The sequence below is a fragment of the Suncus etruscus genome, chromosome 1, assembly GCF_024139225.1.
Source record: "Suncus etruscus isolate mSunEtr1 chromosome 1, mSunEtr1.pri.cur, whole genome shotgun sequence".
Lineage (NCBI taxonomy): Eukaryota > Metazoa > Chordata > Mammalia > Eulipotyphla > Soricidae > Suncus > Suncus etruscus.
The window spans coordinates 67,223,605-67,250,116 of record NC_064848.1 but is presented as its reverse complement, the minus strand read 5'-3'; the positions used below and the strand labels follow the sequence as shown (position 1 = coordinate 67,250,116).

At 35.3% G+C, this 26,512-nt stretch overlaps 1 protein-coding gene across 1 annotated transcript in view; it reads right to left on the bottom strand.

The window, feature by feature from the left end:
* RFX3 (regulatory factor X3) overlaps positions 1-26,512 on the bottom strand; it is a 331,177-nt gene that overhangs the window by 185,584 nt on the left and 119,081 nt on the right. The window contains 1 exon segment of the mRNA XM_049773246.1: positions 18,797-18,921. Coding sequence (XP_049629203.1) covers positions 18,797-18,921 — 125 coding nt within the window.

The window sequence follows — 26,512 nt, the reverse complement described above, 5'->3', positions numbered from 1 at the left end:
CTCATCTCCATTGTCTCTGAGTATTATTACAATAATGTCTTTTATTTTTCTTAAATCCCATAGATGAGTGAGACTATTCTCTCTCCCTCTGATTTATTTCACTTATTATAATAGTTTCCATGTCCATCTATGTATAGAAAAATTTCATGACTTCATTATTTTTCTAATGGCTGCATAATATAAATGTATCACAGTTTTCTTTAGCCACTCATCTGTTTTTGGGTATCTTGGTTGTCTCCAGATTCTGGCTATTGTAAATAGCGCGGCAATGGATATAGGTGTGCATAAAGCATTTTTGTATTGTGTTTTTCTGTTCTAAGGGTATATCCTAGAAGTGGTATAGCTGGATCATATGGGAGTTCAGTTTCCAGTTTTTAGAATCTTCATATTGTTTTCCATAAAGGCTGGACTAGATGGCATTTCCACCAGCAGTGAATGGGAAACATCACTTTCCCAAACTTTAAACTGTACTACTAAGTAGGAGTTATTAAAAACAGCATGCTATTGAAATAAAGACAGACCCTCAGATAGGTAGAACAGACTTGAGTATTCAGAGAGTGTTCCCCAGACATACAATCAACTGATCTTTGATAAAAGGGCAAGAAATGCAAAATGGAGAAAGGAAAGGCTCTTCAACAAGTGATATTGAGACAACTGGTCATCCACATGCAAAAACACAAACTCAGACTTCCATCTCACACCATCCACAAAAGTCAATTCCAAATGGATTGAGACTAAATGCAACTTGAAGGAGGAAACATCACTCTCCAAACAAGTGGAAGCAGAGATAAACAGATGGGACTATATTAAGCTGAGAAGTTTCTACACCTCAAAGGAAATAGTTCCTAGGATATAAAGGCCACCCACAGAATGAAAGAAAATATTCACCCAACACCCATCATATAAGGGGCTAATATCTAACAAATGCAAGACACTGACAGAACTTAACAAGAGAAAAACATCTAACCCCATCAAAAATTGGGGAGACAAAATGAACAGATACTTCCTCAAGGAGTAAATACAAATGACCAAAAGGCACTTGGAAATAATGCTCCGTATCACTAATCATCAGGGAGATGCAAATCAAAACAAAGATGAGGTACCATTTCATGCCATAGAGACTGGCACAAATCACAAAAAAACAAAAACAAAACAAAACAAAAAAAAAAAAACAAGAAAAATCAGTACTGGGCGGGGTTGTGGAGAAAAAGGAGCACTATTGGTTTTGTTACTGTCCAAAGTCATAGTGTCTCAAGCCATGTGGACAGCAGTCAAATTTCACAAGATTAAGGGCTAAATACATAAAAGAAAAACTTAGTAGACAACTTTAAATGAATGTATGAATAAAATAGTCTGTAGTGGTATACATAAATAAATACATTAACTGACAGAGGAACACACATACAGAAAACATATATTGGCAATCTGACTCCTTCCACAAAAGGTTCTAGCACAACTCTCTGCTTCACACCCCTCTCCTTCCAATAATAATCCATGATTTCACTTGAAATTTTTTCGTACCTTTCTCTAGCAATATTAATCACATCTCTGTGTGTGAAATCCAATTTTCTTTCGAAATACTTCTCACTGGTTAAAGGTTACAGCTTTAGTGAAAGATAGTAAAGACATTACTGACCCCAACTTCCAAGAACCATGTCATCTTTACTCCTGAGGATTTTATATAAAGTTGTATTACTATATTCAGGTATCATGTTAAATGATCTCTAAAGCCCAAGTCTCTAATAGAGTTCCAGCATGCATTATTTCTCTTTTAAATTTGGTAGCCACTGAATGAAAAGATAAAAAAAGCATGTAAAGCACTTGCTTTGCATACAGCTAACCTGAATTTGAACTCTGGCACTCAATATATTCTTCTGCACAGAGCCAGGAATAAGCTGTGATGATAGTCAGGTGCGGCCTAAAGACCAATAGAGATAAGAGATAGATACATATCTATAGATATGTATAGATAGAGATAGAGAGATACATAGATATATTATTCAGACCTGATCACAATGAAATAAATCCAGATGTGAAAGTGCTTTATAGAGGCCAGAGAGATAGCATGGAAGTAAGGTGTTTGCCTTGCATGCAGAAGGTCTGTGGTTTGAATCCCAGCATACCATAAGGTCCCCTGAGCCTGCCAGGAGCGATTTCTTAGCATAGAGCCAGGAGTAACTCCTGAGTGCTGTCAGGTGTGACCCAAAAACTAAAAACCAAAACAAAACAAAACAAAAAAAATACTTTTTAAATCTTTTAATAAAAAAAAAAAAAGGCAAGGCTTGAGCAATCCCCCAACCACCACCAGATTTGATTCCTGAGTTTGAGTTCAGAACCAGGAGTAACCCCAAAGCATTGCTGATTTTTTTTTTTAGTGCAAAACCAAAACCCAAAACAAACATAAAAACAATGATTTAAAATATTTAAATAGGAGAGGTCTTTCTTAAATAAAAATTCAGTAGATGATCAACTAAAGTACCTTTGTATTAGAACAGATAAATTTATTATAGTTCTTTAAATACCTTACTTTATTATAGTGTACTGGAGAAACAATATATCATGTAAGGCACTTTATATGGTTGAGCAATGTTCAGCACCACATAGTTACCTAAGCCATGCCAAGAATGATCCTAAAGTACAACACAGGAGTAACTACTGAAAACCACTGGGTATGAATCATAGTATTGGACATTATGACACAGTACCAAATATAAATATAACAACAAAATATATCTTACATTTCTATATTGCAAACTAAAATTCAAGTTCTTGTTCTAAGAGGTAATGCTATTTGCTCAAGAGAAGATGCTAAATACTTTCTTTTCTTAAAAAGACATTCAACTGGAATAGATTTTTAAATGCAGTCTCTAAGAATAGTCTGCACAGTCTTAATTATGAAGGCACTGTCCCCATAGGGAAGCAAGCCAATGAGAATTAAATCCCAAATAAAAGCAAACAAGAGAAAACTGTCTTTGTTTCTACTGCTTATATGAGATAATGCTCTCACAAATGAAAAGAATTCTATTCGTGTTCATCAACATTAGGATGCACAGAAAGCAAACCTCTTGATCCTGACGACAAAAACAAAAACAAAAACAAAAACAAAAAAAAAGAAAGAAAGACAAAGACAAGCTTAGCTCTCCAAACTAGAAAAGGGAACCATTAAAAAAAGCTATTGAGGGGCCAGGAAGGTGGTGCTAGAGGTAAGGTGTCTGCCTTGCAAGCGTTAGCATAGGATGGACCACGGTTGGATCCCCCCATGTCCCATATGGTTCCCCCAAGCCAGGGGCAATTTCTGAGCGCATAACCAGGAGTAACCCCTGAGCGTCAAACGGGTGTGGCCCTAAAACAAAACAAAACAAACAAACAAAAAAAAACAAAAAAAAAAGCTATTGATCAAAATTTGATCCCAACAGATTATTCTTTTATGAGTTTTTATTATAGTTTTTATGCATGTATTTCATCTATTTTCTTAACGTATTTTAAGGAGTAATCTTCCCCTTTATTTATTTTTTTTTTTGGAGGATCACACCCAGCAGCGCTCAGGGGTTACTCCTGGCTCTATGCTCAGAAATCACTCCTGGCAGGCTCAGGGGACCATATGGGATGCCGGGATTCAAACCATCGTCCTTCTGCCTGCAAGACAAATGCCCTACCTCCATGCTATCTCCTTGGCCCAATCTTCCCTTTAAATACTGTTTTTTGTTTCAACCGAAATAGTGTTTTCACGGAGATCTTGTTAATTATCTGTTTCTCTCTAGCTCTGATGATATACTATATCATAAGAATATGGTTTTCTGAGGCCAGAGCTATAGTACAGTATGGAGAGTGTTTGCCTTGCATGCAGCTGCAACAGGTATGATCCCTGGCTTTCCAGATGGTCCCCCAAGCCTGGCAAAAGTGATTTCTGAGCTCAGAGACAGGAGTAACCCCTGAATGTCGCTAGATATGCCCTCAAAACCAAAATATAAGAGGTGGGGGAAGAAAGAGACAGAGAGAGGTACCAGTTTTGAAACTTTGGTTTCATATAACGATCCTAGGGATCCTAGGTATCAAACTTCAATCCTAAAAATTTATTTTCGTAAAGTTAAAGAATTATTATTAAAAACAAAAAATAAAATATTGCATTAGTTCGTCATCACAAAGGTGTTCTAGATGCAAACCAGAACTGTCAATCCGTCATTAAGAGGGGGAAGATGAAAAAAGATGGGATCAAACATAGGAAGAGGACATAGGACATAGGAAGAGGTGGAAGGTCTTGGGCATTTCATTACTTTTAAAAGTTACAAAGTAACTTTGTACATCAATACTATACACTGAACACTATTTTCATCATATCAGCTAAACTATAATATTTTAAAAACTTATTCACCAGAAAATATTTGTTATAATTCAGTCTATTTGAAGATAATATATACTATAAAATCTAATACATAAATGAAGTGAGATACACAACTGTAGGTTCTTATTTAAATATAATTTTGAAGTTAGTTTTACATTAAATGAAAAAGTCCCAGTAACATACCTTAGACTTTCCAGAAGCAAAGTGAGTCCCTGGGCAGTTCTAAGACTCCAGGACTAGAGAAATAGATCATCAGGAAAAGCACATATTATTCATGCAGGACAGCTGGGTTTGATGCCTAAAATTCATGGTTGTACCTTATCCCCAACACCACCAGCACCAAGATCAACACCTCCAAACCAAAACTAACCAATTAAAAAGCTACATAATAAAATAGTTTGAACAAAATTGAGTTTCTTTAAAAAATAAAATATTTCTTGGGACTGAAATCAAAATCATTCCTACTTAGAGCTCACTGTTCCCAATATGTATTAAGAAAAGCAATTTGGAGACAATGTACTTGATAACTTTGCGAGTAAAGACATATTTCTTATTTTCTAGGAACAAGAATATAGTCAGAGACAATAGGGAGAACAACCATTAGTGGGAGACAGCTCAAAACAAGGAAATTTAAAATGAAAAAACAAACAAACAAACAAACAAAAAAATAGCTGAGCAAGCCCTCCTTCAAGATGGTTTAAGAATTAGCCTCAATGTCTGCGACATTTTGGAGTTCAAGATTTAAACAAATAATTAGTTTTTACCTTCTATATTCCACCTTGAAAAAAATTTAGATTGGCTGACTATTTGAAAGAACAGAATAATAGGAAGATATCTTTCTTTTCTCTAATCTGGATTTTCAAATTAATTCTAGGGAATATAGGCCCAGAAATATCTCCGAGTTTTAGACATAAAATAACCAATATAGGAATATATATACAACTCTTAACAAATCTCTCTACACAGGAGCAAGAAGAGAAGTGTCAGCCCATTTATATTTAGAGTCCATGGAGACCCATTAGTACAAAACGTTGTTTCTACCATTGCTGATTGTCTGTCACCTGGGGCAAGCCAAAACTGTGTAGAATGCGTTTGGAAGCCATGGACTTCCATTACAGTGCTCACTATAAAGAATTTATAATGTCTTAATTTTACTACAATAACTTCTTGAGTTTTTTGTCAACAGCGGAACTTGAAGATATAGGTTAGTCGCCCTAGTTTCACATTGCAATGCTATATTATATTAGATTCAAAAAACAGTGCTCATTAAGATAATGTCTTGACAAAAATTGTAATCTACTCATTTTCTATTTCATTGGGCTTACTAATATGATCTAATATTTATGTCCAAGCATAACAATGGTATATGCAACTACACGCCATAAACTAATGGTACAGAGCTCATTCATTGAATATGTTATTTCGATTTATTTTAAATTTTAGGTAGTTTACCATTATACCATAATGATCATTATTTCAGTTTCCTTTCAGAAAAGGAATCTGGTTGTTCAAGACTCTCAAGCCAATCTAGATGATACTTCATGGTGCAGACTCACCTTACAGACTTATTCCGTATTGCTTTGTTTTCTAGACTAATCATAAAATTATGGTGGTTTTTAAGAATGCTCTATATGCAATCTAACCCAGGAAGCCTTTCTTCAGTAAAGTTTACCCTCATCAATGATGATTTGCCTAGAAAATAGAAAATCTTTCCATCTGACTTGCTAGCTTTAAGTTTTTAAGCATTCTGACCCATCCCACCTGGGTCAGCTTTTCGGCTGTAACCCATGGATCGATTCTCAGTGTCTATGTGTGTCTGTAAGTGTATCTGTTGACCACCTCAATGTCTCTAATGTCCATGTGTAATATAGATAATGCCTATGTTGTATATTATCCTTGCCCCTGTTATAAAAAAAAAAACCCTGCCTCCTTCCCCCCCCCCCACTTAAAACTTTACAAATCCTTTTCTAGCCCTTCACTCTCATCGCCTGTTATTTCGCCCAATTTAACCCTTTTTACCCTCAGTTCTTTAACTCCTCAGGAACCAGAACACACCCCCCCTACCCCAACTAGATGCCAACCAGCTTCCAAAGCAAAAAGGCAGATTCCCAGATTCCCTTGCCATAGCCTGAGAAGAAGATGCTACAACTGCTGCTGATGCTATGTTCTCAGTGGCCCCTTTTCTCCCACTTACCTTCACTGTGGACTGTTACTCACTACCAGACTGGGTTTTTGAGAACCCCCCAGGTCGAGGACATTTCCTGATATCTGACTGCTGGGAACCATTTTTCAGACTCCATAAGCCCATGTCGCAGGCTAAAGCTGTAGTCCAAAAATTTTCCCCCCCACTCCCAGACTATTTCAAAAGACTTAAAGGGGATATTGTATATCTCCTTTGTATATTTCTTTAGACGTATTTCCTTAATGTGTATAATACTTTTTGTCTATTTTCTTATGTAGAGGCATTTTTCCCTATCCTGTTATGTATCCATTTAGTAGGAAATTCTAGTAGATAAATTTCTCTTGGGCAGGTTATCAGGATTGTTTAGCTTGTTATTTTTACCCCCCCCCCCAATATGTACCAGTAGTATCATGTGGCACTGTTCCTTTTCTGCATAGGCACATTAAAATGGCAAAATCTAACATGTGGAAACAAGTTCTTATCTAACAGAAATAGGAACACATAAATTTTATACTGCAGTAGGGTTTTACATCCTAAAAATTTGCCACAGTGGCTTGTCTTAGGCTTCAGAAGATCGGACTCTGGCTGTTCACCACTGCACCTTGGATCCCATCTATGGAACCAGCAATATTTTCTGCACCAGCACCAGAAATAGGACTTCTACCAGGGAAGGCCCTAATGCTGTCCTGACACCAACTTGCTCCAGAGTGGGTTCATATGACACCATGACAACTTAGTAACAACAACAACCTGCTTTCAGGACAGAGTTCTCCGCAGTGCCACCTAACAGTGAGATGAAAAAAGAAGATGGTCTGTGTCACCCTGACTTTAACATAGGACCTATAAAAAAAAACCAGGATCTCTAAATATACAAACTTAACTGCAACAACCATGGCTGAGAAGAACTTTTACGGGCACCAAAGAGAAAGATTTGGGGATAGAGAACTTAATATGCCAGGAGCCTTCATGGTAGGGTAGGGTGCTTCAAAGGTAATGTTTTTAGGCCAAAGGTTTTTCCCTTTCTATTTTTCCCATCTTATTCTGTGCATATGTAAAATTTAAAAAAAAATTGTCACACACACACAACACACCATTTTTTCCTTATCTTTTAAGTAGGGGCTCCCATTTTTTCACAGAATTTTGGGACACAAATTATGTTGTTTTACCACATACTTTTGCATTTTTCTATAAACTAAGAAAAAAAACTTAAAAAAAAAACGTCCAAGTGATCTCAGATGCATTGCTGGGAAAAATAAGGACAGAACTAAATATCCAATCCTAGGTCAACGACAGTAGAATCAAGAGACCTAAACTTTAATAATATAAAATAAAAGGGGCCTGTTACACTGGCAGGCCAGAGGGCAACAGGTGGTGATAGAGGATGTACTCTGGGTTCATTAGTGAAGGGAAGTTGACACTGATGGTGGGAATGGCCCTGACTCACTGTATATCTAAAATTCAACTATGAAAGACTCTATAGACCACAACTATTTCAATAAAATAAAATTTAAAAAATAAGTTTTGTTTTTGTTATCTTCATTCTTATTGGAATCAGACCTGACAATGCTTGGGAATATTCCTGCTCAGGGGAACATGAAGTTGAAAAAGAAAAGGAAATCTTTGGTTTTGTTTTATAATTCTGAGAAAGAATCCTTGTGCTCATACATACAATTCACATTGCACTACCACTAAGCAACATCTCTAGTCCCAAATGATTGTTTCATTTAGTTGCTAAACAAGACAAGGTACAAAGAAATTTTTACCTTTTGGAATTGGACAGCAATATCTATATATAGAAGTTAAGATTGTGGTGTTTTTGATCTGTTCAATAAGGAATTCTGGTAGCAGAGCCCCTCAGTTTAAAACTTATGTTAGAACCAAGTCATGGAGATTGTTGGACTTGTTCTAGTGGCCCCCATATGCACCAATAATGCCATGTGGCATTGTCCCTCTTTTGCATAGGCACATTAAAATGGAAAAATTCTATACATACAAACAAGCTCTTATCTAATAGAAATAGGAACACACAAATCTTGTAATGCAATGGGACCACCTTATACCCTGAACATTGTCATAATGACCTGGTTCAGGCCTCAGAAAAGGGGTATTCTCCATTCACCCCTGAACCAGAGATGCCATCTACAAAACAACCATGGTTGTCTATAACATCACCTGGAAGCAATCCTCTACCAGGGAAGACCCTACCACTGCTCTGGCATCAATCTACTCAAAAGAGACTTCCCTTAACACCCAGAAGACTTAAAAATAATAACAACCTGCCTTCAGGACAGGGCTCTCTACATTGCCCTCTAATTGTGAGGTGAAACTACAGAATACTCCACATCATCCTGACTTCTATGTAGGATATGCACAGATTCCAGAATCTTTAACTACAGAAACCTGACACCAACAACAGCAAATGTGAAAAATAAAAGTGTGTTGGCACTACAGACAATGACTTGGATTGGACAAACTAGTATGTCTGGAGCCTCGAGTTGGTCTTATGCCAGAAAACATCAGGGGCCTTGTATTTAGGCCAAGGTTTTTCTTTTCCATGTTCCCCATATTTTGCTGGGCCTATGCAAACAACAACTGCCACTCTAACACCGTTTTTGCTGTGCTCCTTTGACTCTTATCCTTTAAAAAAGAGAAAGAGAAGAAGAAAAGAACTTTGTCTCTGTTCTTCCTGAAACAAACTTATTATGTTCAATTGTGTCAACTATGTGATATACTTTCTTTAAATTAAAAAAGTCAAAAGCAGACTAATATAGTATTAAACTTTATTTCAGGAACTCTCAAGGTCTATCACTTAAATTTTTGAGGTTAACTTAAATTAATATGCATGTGCATGGAACTGTAAAAAAATACTATGCCTTTAATGTTAAAGGAGTTAAATAAATTTTGTGGCTTTAGATTGTTTTGTGTACTGCTAAGAAATGTTATAATGTATTACAATCTGGGAATCTAGGGAGAAAATAATTGTGCATGTGTTTTGCTTTATTTTTCTTACTGTATTTTGGCTGAAAGTTCAAAATTAAAGTGTCAGCAAGGGGATTTCTTCTGAGAATTCTGTGTATGAGTGATCGTCTTCCCACTGTAATTTTACCTTATACTCTTTCTTTGTATATTTGTCTTCATAAAATTAAAAAAAAAAAGAATTCATACAAGAAAAATCACTCTTAATCAGAGATCTAAATTAAAAAAATAATCCTGAATTAAAATAAGAGAAAGTTTGTGAATCATGTAGAAATATAGATTTCAATTTAAATAATACCCAAAGATGTACACCATAGGGACAAATAAACTTCCTTAGTAAATGTTATAATATTATAAAAAAAAAAAAAAGAAAAAAGAAAAGTTTGTGGTGTTTTGTATACAAACAAATACTGAAAAGATAGCAAGCTTGATAAACTATTAAATAACAAGGCCCTGATAGTTTTTTCTCATATCTTTATATTTAAATCAGAATGTTAAGAGGTGGAAATTTGATTATACCAAATATATGAAATATCACAAAAAGTTTAGAATCAGAATTTTATTTGGCATTTGTTACACATTAAAATTAGAAACAAGAGGCTTTTAAAAAATGAAATTTTTAATTTTTGGAATTTAAAAATGTTAATAGTCCAATATATATAAATGCACATGAAACAATGAACAAAAATTAGTTATAATCAAAATGTTCAAAGAATAGACAATGGTCAAAAGAAAATTGGAAGTTTAATCTGGGACTAGACAGATAATACAATAGGTAGGATGCTTGCCTTGCATGTACCAACCCAGGTTCAATTATCAGGCATCCCATAAAAGCCCCCAAATACAACCAGGAGTGATTCTGAGCATAGGAATAAGTAGTAATCCATGGTAGCATCAGGTGCCCCTCCAATACTTTTATTTTAATTTCTTTAAGTAGAATCAGAATGAAAAAGAGACATACATTTTGAACTACAATGAAAAGTTTAACTACTTTACACATCAGTGTCATGCTTTCAATTTTCACTATGGGTGAGTAAAAAAAGCTGAAGCTTAAAGGTATTCATTATTCTATAAATTGAAAGGCCTTCTATTATAAAATAACATCAATACATTAAATAAAAAGTAGACTACAAAGTAATAAATAACTATAACACTAACCTTATCATTTATAAACAATTTACCTCCATAGGGACAGTTAGAATGCAATAGGGAGCTTCAAGCTTGATAATTCTAGTGGGGGAAATTAATACCAAAGAAATGACATAGAAGGAAAATTCAATTGTGAAAGGACTTCAGGGCAAACATCATACAAACCCATTATGTGAAATAAAAGACTTTGTTGTCAAAAAGAAAATAAAAATTCTCACCTTCTTTGCTTGGTATAAAAGGACATAAGATATGGCCTGCCTTGATTGTCCTAGAGGAAAGGATAAATTTGAGGAATTGAAAAACATGTCTATTGGGAGTGAGCTATAAAGCATACTATGTTATCCAAAGCGAGCTCCAAAGCAAGATAAATTTTCATAAGAACATGAAATATATGTATGAATGAATCTAATCTTTCATTTCACTGATGTTGATTTTTCACTGTGGTAGCAACTTACCGTATTTTCCGGCGTATAAGACGACCCCCTAATTTTACAGTTAAAACATAGGTTTAGACCTATATTTGCTGTATAAGACAGAATGTTCCTGTGCTGCAACTGTATCTTCCACAGTGAACCAATCACAACAAGCAAAGGTCCAAAGGTTATACTGTAATAGACGTCCACTCTGACTCTTGGCCAATCTGAGCAGGCTGTTTACAGTGTAGTTCGGGTCCAGAACATTGTCTAATTTGCATGCATAAAAAGCCTGCTTGGATTGGCTGAGTTAGAGAGGTAGTCCGAGCAGCCTGGCAGTGATTGGTGCAGGATCGAGTTGGAAAATTCGTTTTGTGGCAATATTCAGACAATTTTCGTTTAGCAGCATATTAAACATTTTTCGTGATATACTCGGCGTATACGATGACACCCGATTTTCGGTCGACATTTTTTTGTTTCAAAAGTCGTCTTATACGCCGGAAAATACGGTAACTATTGGGGAGGAGATGAACACACCCACTGGTGCTAAGGAATTATTTCTAGTTAAATCTTTTTGAATTTTAAATGGGTATGCCTTTAAAATAAAGATCACTTTTATTTAAAAAAGCAATCAGAACCCCTCTAAAGACTTTATGAGATGAGTTAACTGGCTTTTCCCTTAGATTGCTGAAAAGTTTAGTTTATAGTTTATAGTTTAGTTGCACTGATGAAAACGAAGTATAAGTGATAGCATATTAAAAGAAATATTAAGTAAATGAAGAAATAGATGATTCTTTTCAGTCATCAGGTAAGCTAAGTATTAACCCACCAACCTGAAAAATGAAAATTATTCATTAAAAATCTGATCGGACACCTAACCTCTATAAATATTTCAAGAGACCCAGCTCCACAGCTCCTGAAACTCTACTCAATGCCTCACAACAGAAGACAAATCAAACTCCAGCTTTATACCTAATTTCAGTATTTCAATAAGTCCCTATGTCCTCACTCTATACCTCCTGTGACATGCAGTCACATGTACAGTGCATGAGTCTTCTCATCAGATTTCACACTGCTCACAATTATACTTGTATCACTGAGTGAAGATAGGCAGACAAAGAAAAGAGCAATTTCCAGCCTATTTCTAATTCCTCAGAGAATCCTAGATTGGCTAATTACAAAGATTCACCCTCAGCATAGCAAAGCACAGTAAATTCAAAGAGCAAGACTCTTGAAAGCCCACAAAACTTCATAAGCAACAACACACAATAACACAGAAAGATCACTAAATCTGCAAACATTCACTTGTGACAACATTATGGGAATAGTTTAAGAAAGCTGAAAAAAAATGATGACACAAGTAAAACTTGTAAAGCAAAGCTTCAAGAAAGTATGAGTGCTAAAATGAGAAAACTACATACAGAAATGGCAGATACAGAAAGTGATATGCACAAATCCCTTCATTAACAACATTGTAATCCACAGTGTCTAAAGGAAAACAAAAAAGATGAGGGAGAACAACTAGAGAAAAAGGGAAGTTAAATGCCTGCCACAGAGAAAGGCAGGAGGAGGGAAATTGGGAACATTGGTGGCAGGAAATGCTCAAAGGTAAAGAGCATTGTAAGATTAAAATCAGATCATAAACACGTTGGAATCATGGTATTTAAATAAAAAGGAAAAATTAAAGATATGTATGGACCCCCAAAGTGGGTTAACAGAGTGTATGCCTTGCATGAGGCCAATGAAGGATCAATTCCCAGCATTCCATGTGGTCTCCCAAGCAGTACTCAGGCTCTGAATGCCACTGGTTGAGGCCCATAAAACAAACAAAATTGTATGTAGAGTATGATAGCTGATAGAAAAAAATCTCAATAGTTCTGAGAAGCAGAGTAACAGCAGCTAAGGAAAATTAGGAGCTACAAGAGATGGAGGAAACTGCAGAAAACAACTGATGGTGGAAATGGGCCAAAAAGAAATGATCACATACCACAGAACAATGAGATAATTTTGAAAAAAGCAATATTAAAATCACCAGAGTCCCTGAAGTATAGTAAGGCAAAAATAATAAAGATGCAACTGTTAAAGAAATCAGATATAGGAATTTCCCAAATTTAAGGATTACAGAAACTAAGATTCAGGAAGCCCAAAGGGTTACAATGTAAATAGACTTAACATTTTTAATACCATAAGATGCACTGTGCCCCCCAAAAAATGGGGAGAAGGAAGTGTTATGCCCCCTTTATTGCACAGACATACCACATAGTATAAGCAATCAGATTAACACACTTTTACCATCACAATTAGAGCTTTTGTTTAATACTATTCAATCATAGGGGCTGGAGTGATAGCACAGCAGAAGGGCATTTGCCTAGCATGCAGCTGACCCAGGATGGACCTGGGTTCGTTTCCCAGTGCCCCATATGGTTCCTTGAGCCAGTAGCGATTTCTGAGCATATAGTCAGGAGTAGCCCATGAGTGTCACCAGGTATGGCCCAAACACCAAAAATAAATAAATATATAAACAAATAAGGACTATTTGATCACTGCTGAGACTTTTTTTTTTTGTTCCCTTGTCTAAAGACTATGTGTGCTTATAGTCAGGTGCATGACAAAAATATGGTAGGTAGGAAAACACTAAAAAGGTGTATTCAAAATGATAAAAATCCAAAGAGGAGGAGGAGGGAGGTTGGAAGAGGAAGTGGAGAAAGCAGGAAGAAAAAAAGAGGAAGGAGGAGGAAGAAGAGGAGAAAGAAGCAGTAACAGCAGCAGCAGCTAACATACAAAGGAAAGCCAGTAAGATTATAGCAGTTTTATAAGAGAATATGAGTCAGAAGAGATTGGAGATATATAATATGAAGGTTCACATCTGAACACATCACCCAGAAAACTCTATCCAACGAAGCAATGAGCTTCAGGATAGTCAACAGCTTAGGGAATTCATAGATTTAAAACTAATTTTGTAAGACACATTAAAGGCAGGGGAAGAGGGATATCACAGTGGGTAAGGCATTTGCCTTGCATGAGGCAGACTCAGGACCAATCGAACTTGGGTTCGATCCCTGGCATCCCATATGATCCCAGAGCCTTCCAGGAGTGATTTCTGAATGTAGAGCCAGGAGTAACCCAAATGTCATCAGCGGATGCAGTCAAAAAACTGAAAAACAAGGGCCAGAGCAGTGACACAGCAGTAAGGCATCTGCCTTGCCCGAGCTAACCTAGGACCCTAGGAGGGACAGCAGTTTGATCCCCCAGCTTCTGAAATGGTCCTCTTAAGCCAGGAGTGATTTCTGAGTGCATAGCCAGGAGTAACCCCTGAGGTCACTGGGTGTGACCCAAAACTAAACAAACAAACAAAAAAAAAAAAAAAAAGAAAGGACAAAACAAAAGGAAAGGAAATCTCTTTAACTGGCATTGAATATGGCAATCTCTCATGATGCTTATCATGACTGCCCTTTTTAGATTAAGAAAGGTGTGTTTGGGTGGCCATAGTGGTGGTGCAGATGGCAGGGTGTTTGCCTTACATGTGCTAACCTAGGATAGATCATGGTTCGATCCCCCAGGTAAAGAGTGATTTCTGAATGCAGAGCCAGAAGTGGCCCCTGAGCGCCACCAGGTGTGACCCAAAAACCAAAAAAAAAAAAAAAAAGGGGGGGGGAGGTTGGTTGGGAACTGAAAAATAGGTCAGCAGAAGGGCCTTTGCCTTGCACATGGATGACCTAGGATGGACGTGGGTTGGATCCAGGGAGTCCCATATGGTCCCCCAAAGCCAAGAGCAATTTCTGAGTGCACAGCCAGGAGTAACCCCTGAGTGCCACCAGGTGTGGCCCAAACCTCCCTCCAAAAAAAGTTTTTTTTACATCTATCCTGCTAAGAAATTTTATAGATTTATAATGACATAAATTAACATTTAAAATTAACATTTTATTTATAATTAATGCCATATACTGATCGGATTTTTAATATCCAGAATTTTATTAAATGTATAATTATTAATGCAAATATTTAAGCAATATCTATAATATTTTTTTTGGTTTTTTTTTGGGTGGTGTTCAGGGGTTACTCCTGGCTCTGTGTTGGGGAACCATATGGGATCCTGGGGATCAAACCCTAACAGCCACCTGCAAGGCAAACACCCTACCCACTGTATAATTGCTCTGACCCCAATATCTATAATATTTTCTAACATAATATCAATATTCCCTTTCTTATGATAACAAACACTATTATACATCTATATCCCTACTCAAATTGTCTCCTTTTTCTTTCTTTTTGGGCCACACCCATGACTCTCAGGGTTTACACCTGGCTATGTGCTCAGAAATCGCTCCTGGCTTGGGGGACTATATGGGATACTGGGGGATCGAACTGCAGTCCATCCTAGGTCAGCACATGCAAGGCAAATGCCCTACCCCTTTCGCCACCATTCTGGCCCCTTATTTTTTTAAAACTCTATACACTTACTAAAATTTACATTTTTAGGATTTATCTATCTAATGTAAATATTAAAATTTATTAGAACTAAATTATTCATAATATTAAATTTTAAACTTACATACCTCTAAAAAGACAGTTTTTGAAAAAATATCAATTTATCAGCGAGTTATATTATTATAGAAATTCTAGTGGAAATTTAGCTTTATTTATAGGTGTCGCCAACTCACAATTAAAAAGAGAGACACAGAGAAAGACAGAGAAAGTGAGAGATCTATTCCAAATATGAGATAGAAAAAGAAATAGTAAAGGAACAACAAATAGTCATTACTACTAATTTTACCTATATGGAAAAATGGGTTTGAAGGGTCCCTGAGACACTAGTGGAGTGAAGCAAACTATGACTGTAAATAACAATGATATAAATTCCAGTACCTAAATAAAGATGTTTAATTTTTTTTGTTTGTTTTTGGTTTTGGTTTTGGGGCCACACCAGGCAGCGCTCAGGGGTTACTCCTGACACTACACTCAGAAATCGCTTCTGGCAGGCTCGGAGACCATATGAGATGCCAGGATTTGAACCACTGTCCTACTGCATGCAAGGCAAATGGCCCCCAAAAATGTTTAAAATACTGAAATATTTTAAATGTTTCTAAAAAATTATCAGCCCATGAAAACTAATGCAATACTGCATATCAGAGTATGCTCAATTTAAAAGACTAATTATATAACCTAAGTCTCACTCATACATTATGATCAGTTTTTTTAATTGATAGTTTAAAAACATTATTTCTCTTTGGTAAGTGTGGCAGGAATCACAATAGATACTGTTCCAGGTCAGTAGGGCCTCATACATGATTTAAAGCCTCATACACATGCAAGACTATGCTCAACCATTTAGTAACACCCCTGACGATATTATCCCATATTTCAAAATAAAGACAAATGCTTGAATATCTGAAAATGTGTTCTAAAATTAAAGAGGAAAAAAAGCACAGAGCAGCCTAAAAAGAACACTTATACAAAGATAAGAAACTTTCAACAACCTTAAACTATATGGAATATGTTCAGAAAGATACACTCGGGAATTCAATATAATCAGTAATAAAATCAAGAAGTAAAAAGAAATATGCAAACCACTGTTCAGAAGTCTTAGAACATAAAAAGTATTATCACTGCACATAGATTGTACTTCAGAACAAAGAAGTCAAAAAGTGAAAAAGGAGATAAAACAGAGAAAAGAACAATCAAAAAAAACTAAAAAATTCAAGTGAAGATTATGAACTTTCAGACTGAAAGGCTCTCAAGTTCAGCACAACATAAGAAATAGGTGCAATCAAGGAAAGTCATCAAGAAATTTCAGAAAATGGGTAAATAAATAATTTTAAACATTTGCAGGTTAAAAAAAGTACCTCGCAGTATATATGATCCCCTCAGACAAAAGCTCTGAGCTCCACTGGTATGGTCCCACAACAATCCCACACACTTTAAAAAAGTAAGTAGGATCTAAAAATTTGAAATCGCAACTAAATGTATCAACCTAATAAACCAGAGTATGTGTGTGTGTGTGTGTGTGTGTGTGTGTGTGTGTATGTGTGTGTGTGTGTGTTTGAGTGAGAGTGAGAGTGTGAGAGTCCACAAGTTCCAAAAAAAAAGTATGAAGCAAATCTCAGATATATTTAGTATATGTGCTGCGAAGCAAGCACATATCTCAGATATATTTAGAGAGTAAAAATCCTTCTCTAACTCTAGCACACTCTCAGGTCATCCTACTTCCTTCTTTTGGATTTATACTTCCTTAACTACGTATTTATAATTTCCAAAAAATATTTAGTACAGATTCTCCTTTATAAGATTATAGGCAAATCTTACATGATCCTTCTCACTTATTTCTTGTCATTCCAAAAAAAAAAAAGTTATAGGCCAATGTATTCACAAGCCACATGTAGATCTCTAATTAGAATGAATAGCATAATTTTGTCAGGATTTTCCCAAAACAAGCCAGTTGTTTTATGAATAAGCTCTGTAGTAAACATGTGGTGAAAATTTGTTCTCAATTTTCAAAGAGGGGGCGGGACAGATAGCATGGAGGTAAGGCCTTTTATGCAGAAGGATGGTGATTAGAATCCCGGCATCCTATATGGTCCCCTGTGCTTGCCAGGGGCAATTTCTGAACATAGAGCCAGGAGTAATCCCTGATTGCTGCCAGGTGTGACCCAAAACAAAACAAAACAAAACCAATTTTCAAAGAAGAATGAGTTAGATCTCTAAACTTTTAAGATAACTTGTTTGTAACTAAAACCCAACTACAAACATGCTTGTAATCATGGTGCTTAAGTATTTATATTAATTTAAAAAAACCCACCCTAACTATACATATCTATCTATCTATCTATCTATCTATCTATCTATCTATCTATCTATCTATCTATATATTAACCAAAATAATTACAAGGTACATTTATAATACTACAAAGGTAAAAATTCCTTTTAGTAAGAACTTTTATTTTAGTAAGAACTATAATGAACCATAAAAATTAAGCACTACCAGTAGCATATAAAAACGTTGCTTGCATTTCAATATATAGAAAATATAAAGTAGTGATAAAAACATGGAATGGATGAGAGTTGCTAAAAACCTACTTAGGATGGTCTGGTCAGAAATAAATACTCGGGGCCGGAGAGATAGCATGGAGGTAAGGTGTTTGCCTTGCATGCAGAAGGTCAGTGGTTCGAATCCCGGCATCCCATATGGTCCCCTGAGCCAGCCAGGAGCGATTTCTGAGCATAGAGCCAGGAGTAACCCAGGTGTGACCCAAAAAAGAAACCAAAAGAAACAAACAAAATAAATAAATAAATAAATAAACACTCTTTTCAGCTATTCATATATTTCTAGAGCATAGCCAAGAAAACCCTAGCATGTCAATAAAATGTGTAAGAAATGCTGAATTAAAAATAAATAAACTAAACATGTCTCAATATCAACTCAATGATTCAAAAAATAATCATCCATATAATCTCTGGACACAGTTATGTCAAAAATTTAGCAGAGGGGCCGGAGCAATAGCACAGTGGTTAGGGCATTTGCCTAGCACACGGTTGCCCAGGAAGGACAGTGGTTAAATCCCTAGTGTCCCATATGGTCCCCCAAGCCAGGAGCGATTTCTGAACGCCTAGTCAAGAGTAACCCCTGAGCGTCACTGAGTGTGGCCCAAAAACTAAAAATAGAAAAAAAAAAAATTAGCAGAATAGAACAGCAGAACAGAAGTCACATCATCTTTTCTTAGAGAAGCAATTTCTTACCTGTTGTTGTACTGGTACTTGCTGGACCACCTGGGTAGGCACTGCTGCTTGACTAGCCACAGATGTCTGTAAGGTCACTGTCGAACCTGTGTCCGACCCAGTCTCTGATGTCTGCATGATGGTCTCTGAAATATATTAAAATATAAATTAAGTTTTAAGTGCTTTCCTTGTATGACTATCTACATTTTTTATTCTTAATCCATATACACATTTTGGGGCCAGACCCAGCAGTGCTCAGGGGTTAGTCCTGACTCCTGACTCTGCACTCAGAAATCACTTCTGACAGGGTTAGATGGGATGCTGGGGATCAAATCCAGGCCCATTTAGGGTCAGCTACATGTAAGGCAAACATCCTGGTGCTATGCTATTCCTCCGGTCCCATATATACACAATTTCAACTAGAAGATTACCTTTAAATCAAGTAAATTAACATGACAGTTCATGCATGTTTCTAAAAAATTACTGAACATTACTAAGCAATAATTCCTTAAATCAGCATCACTAGAAATGTATACTCTTTCCTATTTTAGGGATCCAGGACACCTATAACTAAACTCAGGTCTGTGGCATGTAAAGCATATATGAAAGTATCCTTTGAACTAGCTACTGATCTCCATGGCCCTATGACTTCTAATCTTGTGGCTGAAAAGGCTGAATCTGATTGAAATTGACCTTTCTTAGGACTCATTGGTTGTAAATTACAACTCTAGTCAAAATTACGTCAAAATATACAGTTCTCAGGACACAAATCCTAACAGGATACAACTGTCAATGTTTTCTAGATACCTTTTCACCACAGAATACCACTGTGTATAATTTGGGAAAAAAAATATCCCCATGGTCCTTTCCAACTTTCTTACTATTCAGTAACATTTTTAAAAAATGTGTATCTAAAAGCAAAATGATATGTGCTCAAAGGGTCAGGTTGATTTATTTTTCTCTTCTAATTTAATATCAAGATATTGCACTATTATCAAAATATAGCCAAAGACCAATATTCTATGACCTTTGACAAAGATATGAAATCTTATTTATTTTATTCACAATTTAACATGACATATTAAAGTGTTCTACCAACAAAGGATCAAATTTTGCAGTGTGTACTTCAACAAGTTTCAGAACTCCAAACCCCTGACATACTCGTGCTACTGATACAGTCAACACAATATATAATTTCTTTGTTTCTAAGTGGGCCATAGAATTCTTTTTTCTCTTCCAGGGAAAGAGGAATAATATTTAATTGGAAAAAAAACATTACTGCATGGTTTAAAATTGTGGACAGTATGGTGAATATTAATTTTCCCTGAGAAAATTCTGAAGAGTATTCAATTCTTTCAAGTAAAAAATTAACCCCTCTTAGAATCTTTTGTCACAGCATGACCTCTTTCATTTTCCCCAAAAAACCTTTTCTATAATCTCATTCAACTTGAGAAATGGATCAGTGAAGACATATAATTTACTCTTCTCATTTTACAAATGAGGAAACTAAAGCCTAGACATTAAAAGGTTTGCTCAAGCAGAGAAGAAGACATGGGACCCATCTTTTTCACAATGAATCTACTTTATTTTTCCCTAGATCCTGATATTGACATTACTGATTATTCTTAATATTTCCTTAGTCGAAATCCTAGAGCAACAGAATAAGCCTTAGCACATACAAAAACACAGCAATAACAGGCAGTGCTGATTGAGTGTATAACGTGATGAGGGTTTTCTAAATATTAATTCATAAATTAATCCACATAACACAATGTACTTTGCATGTTTGTTATTTACATCTTTAGATGAAAAATGTGATCTTTAAATTTAGATGAAAAATATAAATTTTACCCTAAAATAAATACATTAAAATGTATAATTTTATTATTTTGATTTTTCTAATAGGTGATGCTGTCCAACACCACTCAAATTTTTTTGAAGAAAAGTAGGTTCTTCAAAATAAAATAAAATTTTGATGACTGTCACTAACACCCTTTTATTGGCTCAATAAATGTCTGACTCCAGGAAATGATAGATTTGTAGAAAAAACTCATTTATAGCTGCCAGTTATTCCAAATCTTTAAAGTGAAAAGTTCACATTTCTATAATATAAAAGTCCCCTATTATGGGGCTGGATCATTAGTGCAGTGGGTAGGGCATTTGCCTTGAACACAGCTGACCCAAGTTCAATCAGCAGCATCCTTTTGGTCCTCCAAGACTGCCAGGAGTTATTCCTGCATAGAGATCCAGAAGTAAGCCCTGAGTACAGCCAGGTATAGTCCAAACCCCATACCCCCAAAAAGTTCCCTATTTATGACTCATTTAAAAAGAATATTATAACCAAAAAAAAAACAAAAACAAAAAACTGACCTCTAATACCCAGACACTACACATTTGCACCAATTTGAATTATCACTAAGATCACAGGTATGTCTAAAAATATTTGAGAATATCAGTGTTCATCATATAAAACTCATGTCTCATTATGCTTGGTGGAAGATCAAGTTATTAAAATTTGAGAATGATATGCATGCATTAATATACTTCTCCATTTTATTTCTCAAAGGTCAAAATATCCTAAACACACCAAAGATAAAACCAGTGTCCTATGATTTATTTATATAGCTATAGATGATTACTGACATATGTACCATTATAAGCGGGTGTTAGTGAGAATGAGGTAATGCCTTAATATAATAGAAACAAACCCGTATCTTCAATGAGGATACCTTACTATCCACCTCCAATATGACAGCTGGCCTTTGCTATTTAGTGTGCAGATGAATAATAGAGGGGTAGTTTCTCATTTAAGTTGCTCAATCAAGAGTGAACAAATTTCTTAGAAAGAATTTAAACTAAAACTTCTTTCAGTTTCCCAGTGTAAGCTGAGAACTTTATCAAGGCACTCTCATGAAATTAAGAGAATTAAGTATTGCAGACATAGGCCATTCTCCACATCCTTTTATTGACATCTGATAACTGATACTTTGCCATCTATTGCTGTATATCAAAGATATGCAAAAATTGTAAAAAAAGAAAAAAAGAAAAAAAAAACACACCAGAAGTGTTCAGGAATTACTCCTGGTTCTCTCGGGTATCACTCCTGGAGAGGTTTGGAATATAACAATACAATGTGCTGAAGATCAAAGTCAGTTTAGGCAAGTACAAAGCAAATGCCCTACCCACTATACTATCTCTCTGACACCCATACAAAAAAAGAAATGAATTAATAAAGTATTTCCTAACAATCATTAGAAAAGACTTGAAGAAGGTCTTTCTAAGGAAATTAAAAGGTGGAGATTTGGAAACCGATCACCTATGGACTATTTTAAACTACCACTTAATTTTCAATGAGACTAGAATTTACAATTCTTAATTGCTAATACTAAATAATTAGATAATGTTTTATTAAGAATTTAGGGGCCAGAGCAAACACATAAGATATTTGCCTTGCACATGGCCAACATGGGTTTGATCCCCCGCATCCCATATGGTCCTCTGAGCCTGCCAGAAGTGATTTCTGAGCACAGAGCCCCAGGAGTAACCCCTGAGCACCAAGGTATAACACCAAAACAAACAAAAAAATTTGCAGATACAGAGGCCAGAGTTCAGTACAGTATACAGGACACTTGCCTTGAAAATTCAATCCCGCACCCATATAGTCCACTGAGATCATTAGAGGTATTTCTTGGCACAAAGCCAGGAATAAGTCCTGAACTCAGCCAGTTGTATGTCAAAAGAAAAAAGAAAAGAATTTGCAGATTCCTTTGAAAAAAAAATCATTATAAAAGGCAAGGCCATGTTATACTTTTATAAATAACTTACTGAAATAACTGTGTATTTACTTGCGTGGTCTCTGTAGGCACTTAGGTACATGATATTTTTGAGGAGTAAATGGAAAACTAGTCCTATAAATCTAGATTGAAATGGCACATCTTTTTGGGTTTTAGATAATGCTAATAACATTTATTTATAATTATTTATTAAATTTATTTAATAACATTACTTATGAACTCACTTATGCAGATAATTACAAGTCTGATCATTTTAATAATAGAAATGTGTAACTAGAAGACTGGGATAATTAGTTATGTTTTGATAAATGACTCCACTAAGGCTCAGTGATGTTGTTACTTTACCAAGGTGAAACAGTCCAGGGGTCCTCAAACTTTTTAAACAGGGGGCCAGTTCACTGTCCTTCAGACTGTTGGAGGGCCAGATTATAGTAAAAACAAAATTTATGAACAAATTTCTATGCACACTGCATATATCTTATTTAGAAGTGAAGAAACAAAATGGGAATAAATACAATATGTGGCCCGCGGGCCATAGTTTGAGGACCATTGCTAGACAAAGGGTTTGAACATAACACTAAAATTTTTACACTAAAATAAATACATTAAAATGTATTATTTTATTATTTTGATTTTCTAAACAGGTGATGTCCAAAACCACTCATTGAAGAGATTCTTCTAAACACTGAAAACTGAGCTACCATATCATCCAGCAATACCACTCCTAGGAATATACCCTAGGCACACAAAAACACAATAAAAGAATGCCTTCTGCACACCTATGTTCATTGCAGCTCTATTTACAATAGCCAAAATATGGAAACAACCCAAGTGCCTAACAACAGATGAGTGGCTAAAGAAATGGTGGTACATATAAACAATGGAATACTATGCAGCTGTCAGGAATGATGAATTCATAAATTTTTCCTATATATGATGAACATAGAAACTACTATGCTGAGGGAAAGAAGTTAGAGGGAGAGAGAGACACACAGAATAGTCTCATTCATCTGTGAGATATAAGAAAAATAAAACAAGATGGTAAAAATACCATAAAGATGAGGGCTGCAAAGACTTGTCCAAGATTTGAAGAGTGGTGAGCACAATTAAGAGAAATAAATATGCTGACAACTATCATGATAGTAGTAGTGAGTAGGAGAAATAGAATTCCTGTCTTGAAGACAGGTAAAGGATGGGGAAGGAGGGAGAAGAAGGGCACTGATGGCAAGAAAATTGCACTGGTGAAGGGAGTGTGCTTTTTTTTATGACTTAAACTCAACTACAAACATGCTTGAAACAACGGTACTTAAATAAAGGTTGTTTTTTTAAAGGGTGATGCTTACATAGAACTAAAGGGATTAAAAATAAACAGAAAGATGTGAACTTTATGAATGAGAAAGAGGCAAAAGTCTGAACTATTTAACAGATTCAATTTTTCATTGACACAGAAAACACAGTAAGAATGAAATAAAATGGACAAAAATAATGATGACCTGGAGGATCAAAGCTAACTTTAGATCCAACCTCTAGCTCTGTTCTTACCACATGAAAATTAACACATAAAATATAGGACAACCATTAGCTGTCACAGAACATCTTCTGATTATGCCAAACTTACTGTCACTATGCAGTCTCCTGGCTTCCCAGGTCATGCCTATTAAGGAGAAATCAGTCTATATGTTTGTTTCCATTTTTCCTCAATAGACACAAGCTCATTCTGACTTTACTGCCTTTCTTAACTTTGAAAAAAGTGTCTTTTTGCCAAGGTCATACACACCTTGAGAGAATCGAAGCCTACCCCACAAAAATCATAGCCACAATTTAGGTGTCTTATTGAACAAGTCCTTTTTCAGGTGCCAGGAAATATTATGAGTACCTGAAACATGTCTCTTCTTTTAATCTTCAGAAAACTTCCAAATAGTAGTAGATATTTCCATTAAACAAGTGAAAAAACTAATACATAAAATAATTCACTAAAAGCTACATTAACTAATAAGGTAAAGAAGAGTAAACTCACACCTAGGTTTGTCTCAGTCATGATGCTTCCACAAGTAACATATTAAAAGAGCATCTGCATGAAAGCTAGCTACAATCTCAATAGCATTCTTTGGAATTCTCAACCTATGATATTAACCTTTATCATGTTAACCATTCATTAATGGGCAACCTCTCTCCAAAAATATCAAAATGAGAAACCATCCTTTACTCAATGGCTTATTTTAGACTAAGTTTTTTGTTCAGAAATGTATTAACTGATTGATTCTAAAGACCTGATTTGAGAGCTCAATTAGAAAATGTTTGAGAATGCAAAAATAGCATGTTTGAAGAGTATAAAACTTCTGCCAAATTTTACTAAACAAATTTTTTTAAACCATGATACAGTCAGAGTAATCTGGTCGTTTTCCAACATTTTTACAAAGCAAAGATCATATATGAGGTTATTTTCTTTACATGCCTCATTTGTTAGCTTTGTTTTTAACCTAGCATAAAGGTTTGTGTATATATTTGAGGTGTTCTCTTTCACACAGCAGTGGTTTCTGGTGCTTTGTTTATGTTTCAGAGTAATTTGGTTAGTTTAATTCCTTCACAGAATCCTTTTCAAGTAATATTTGTTTATTAGCCACAAATGCAGTCACATTAATCCATTTTGATAAGCTAAATAAGCCCCTGCAGTTTGTCCATGATGCAGCTCATATGTAAATGAGTTGTATATTCTTGCAGGAAAGACAAGCACAATTTCAGTCTAGTCATCCTTGCCTAATGTGGCTGTCAGGTGTGTCAAGAGCAACAGATGCTTGTTTGACAAAGGACCTTTTTATTCTGGCTAATTAAGCAGTTGGACACACCCGCCTGTTAATGGTTCTGCTTTGTACAGCCTGCTCTAGACTGAATCATTTGAATCTACAGCTAAATAGGCCACATTTTGAAAGAAGGCTAATTAACCCCTAGGAGAAGGAAAAGAATATTGCAAAAACCCAGCTGCTGAATGCAACAAGATTAGCATTTCTTCAACCTGATGGGCAAAACCTAGGCAAAGCAAATGTGTTTGGAGCATGCTTCTTGCAAGTTTCAAGACAATCAAAATGTTTTTTGTGGAACTTCTTGAAGATGATTTAATACACTCAAATTCACAGATGGATTCCTTTTATCATGCACAGCATACATGCCAAATTAAATGGTTTAATAGTCAGACCTAATCAATTACTTATACAAAAGAACTATATAACTGGGCTAGCTTAAAAATAAATAGCATCCATCTAACTTTTTTTACTAGGTTTTTCATCCAGAAACAAGCTGGTCTCCAAAAGAAGTAAAGTCTGCAGTACAGTTCCACAATACTGATCACTGACTGTATTGTTCTTTTACATTGAGGAATGTAACAGGTTTTAATTCTTAGGGGGAAAAAATAAGAAATGCAATTTAATTTTCAAGTGTAACAAAACTTCCTTATTTTTCTATTCTAGAAAAATAAAATATGCTAATTCCAGTTCCTAATTAAATAAAGTTATCCTATATCACTGGTAGACAATAGGTTTAGTAAAAATGAATCACATCTAAAATGTTACAATAAAGAGTAAGTTATTGGACACTAGTTCACATTAAATGAATAATTAAAAATGGATTTTTATAAATAAAATTTTAATTAAAAAATAAATTTAACAGTGGTATTCTCTTTAAGAGAGGTTCAATACATCCAAATACCTGCAGCATAAAAACTGTACCTATGTCCTGTATATCAGCATCCTTGAAGAAATTATATAAATATCTGTACCCAAAATTAAAATCTCTATTAAGGTTTTATTAAGGTTTTAAATTATAATTTAAACAAGGAGTTATCTGGGTGGCAGGAAAATTGCAAAAGTTTGCTTTTAAAAAAATAAAATATCAAATAAGTTTATTTCTGTTATCTGGAGAATAACAGAAGTAAAAAACAAAAGTATTA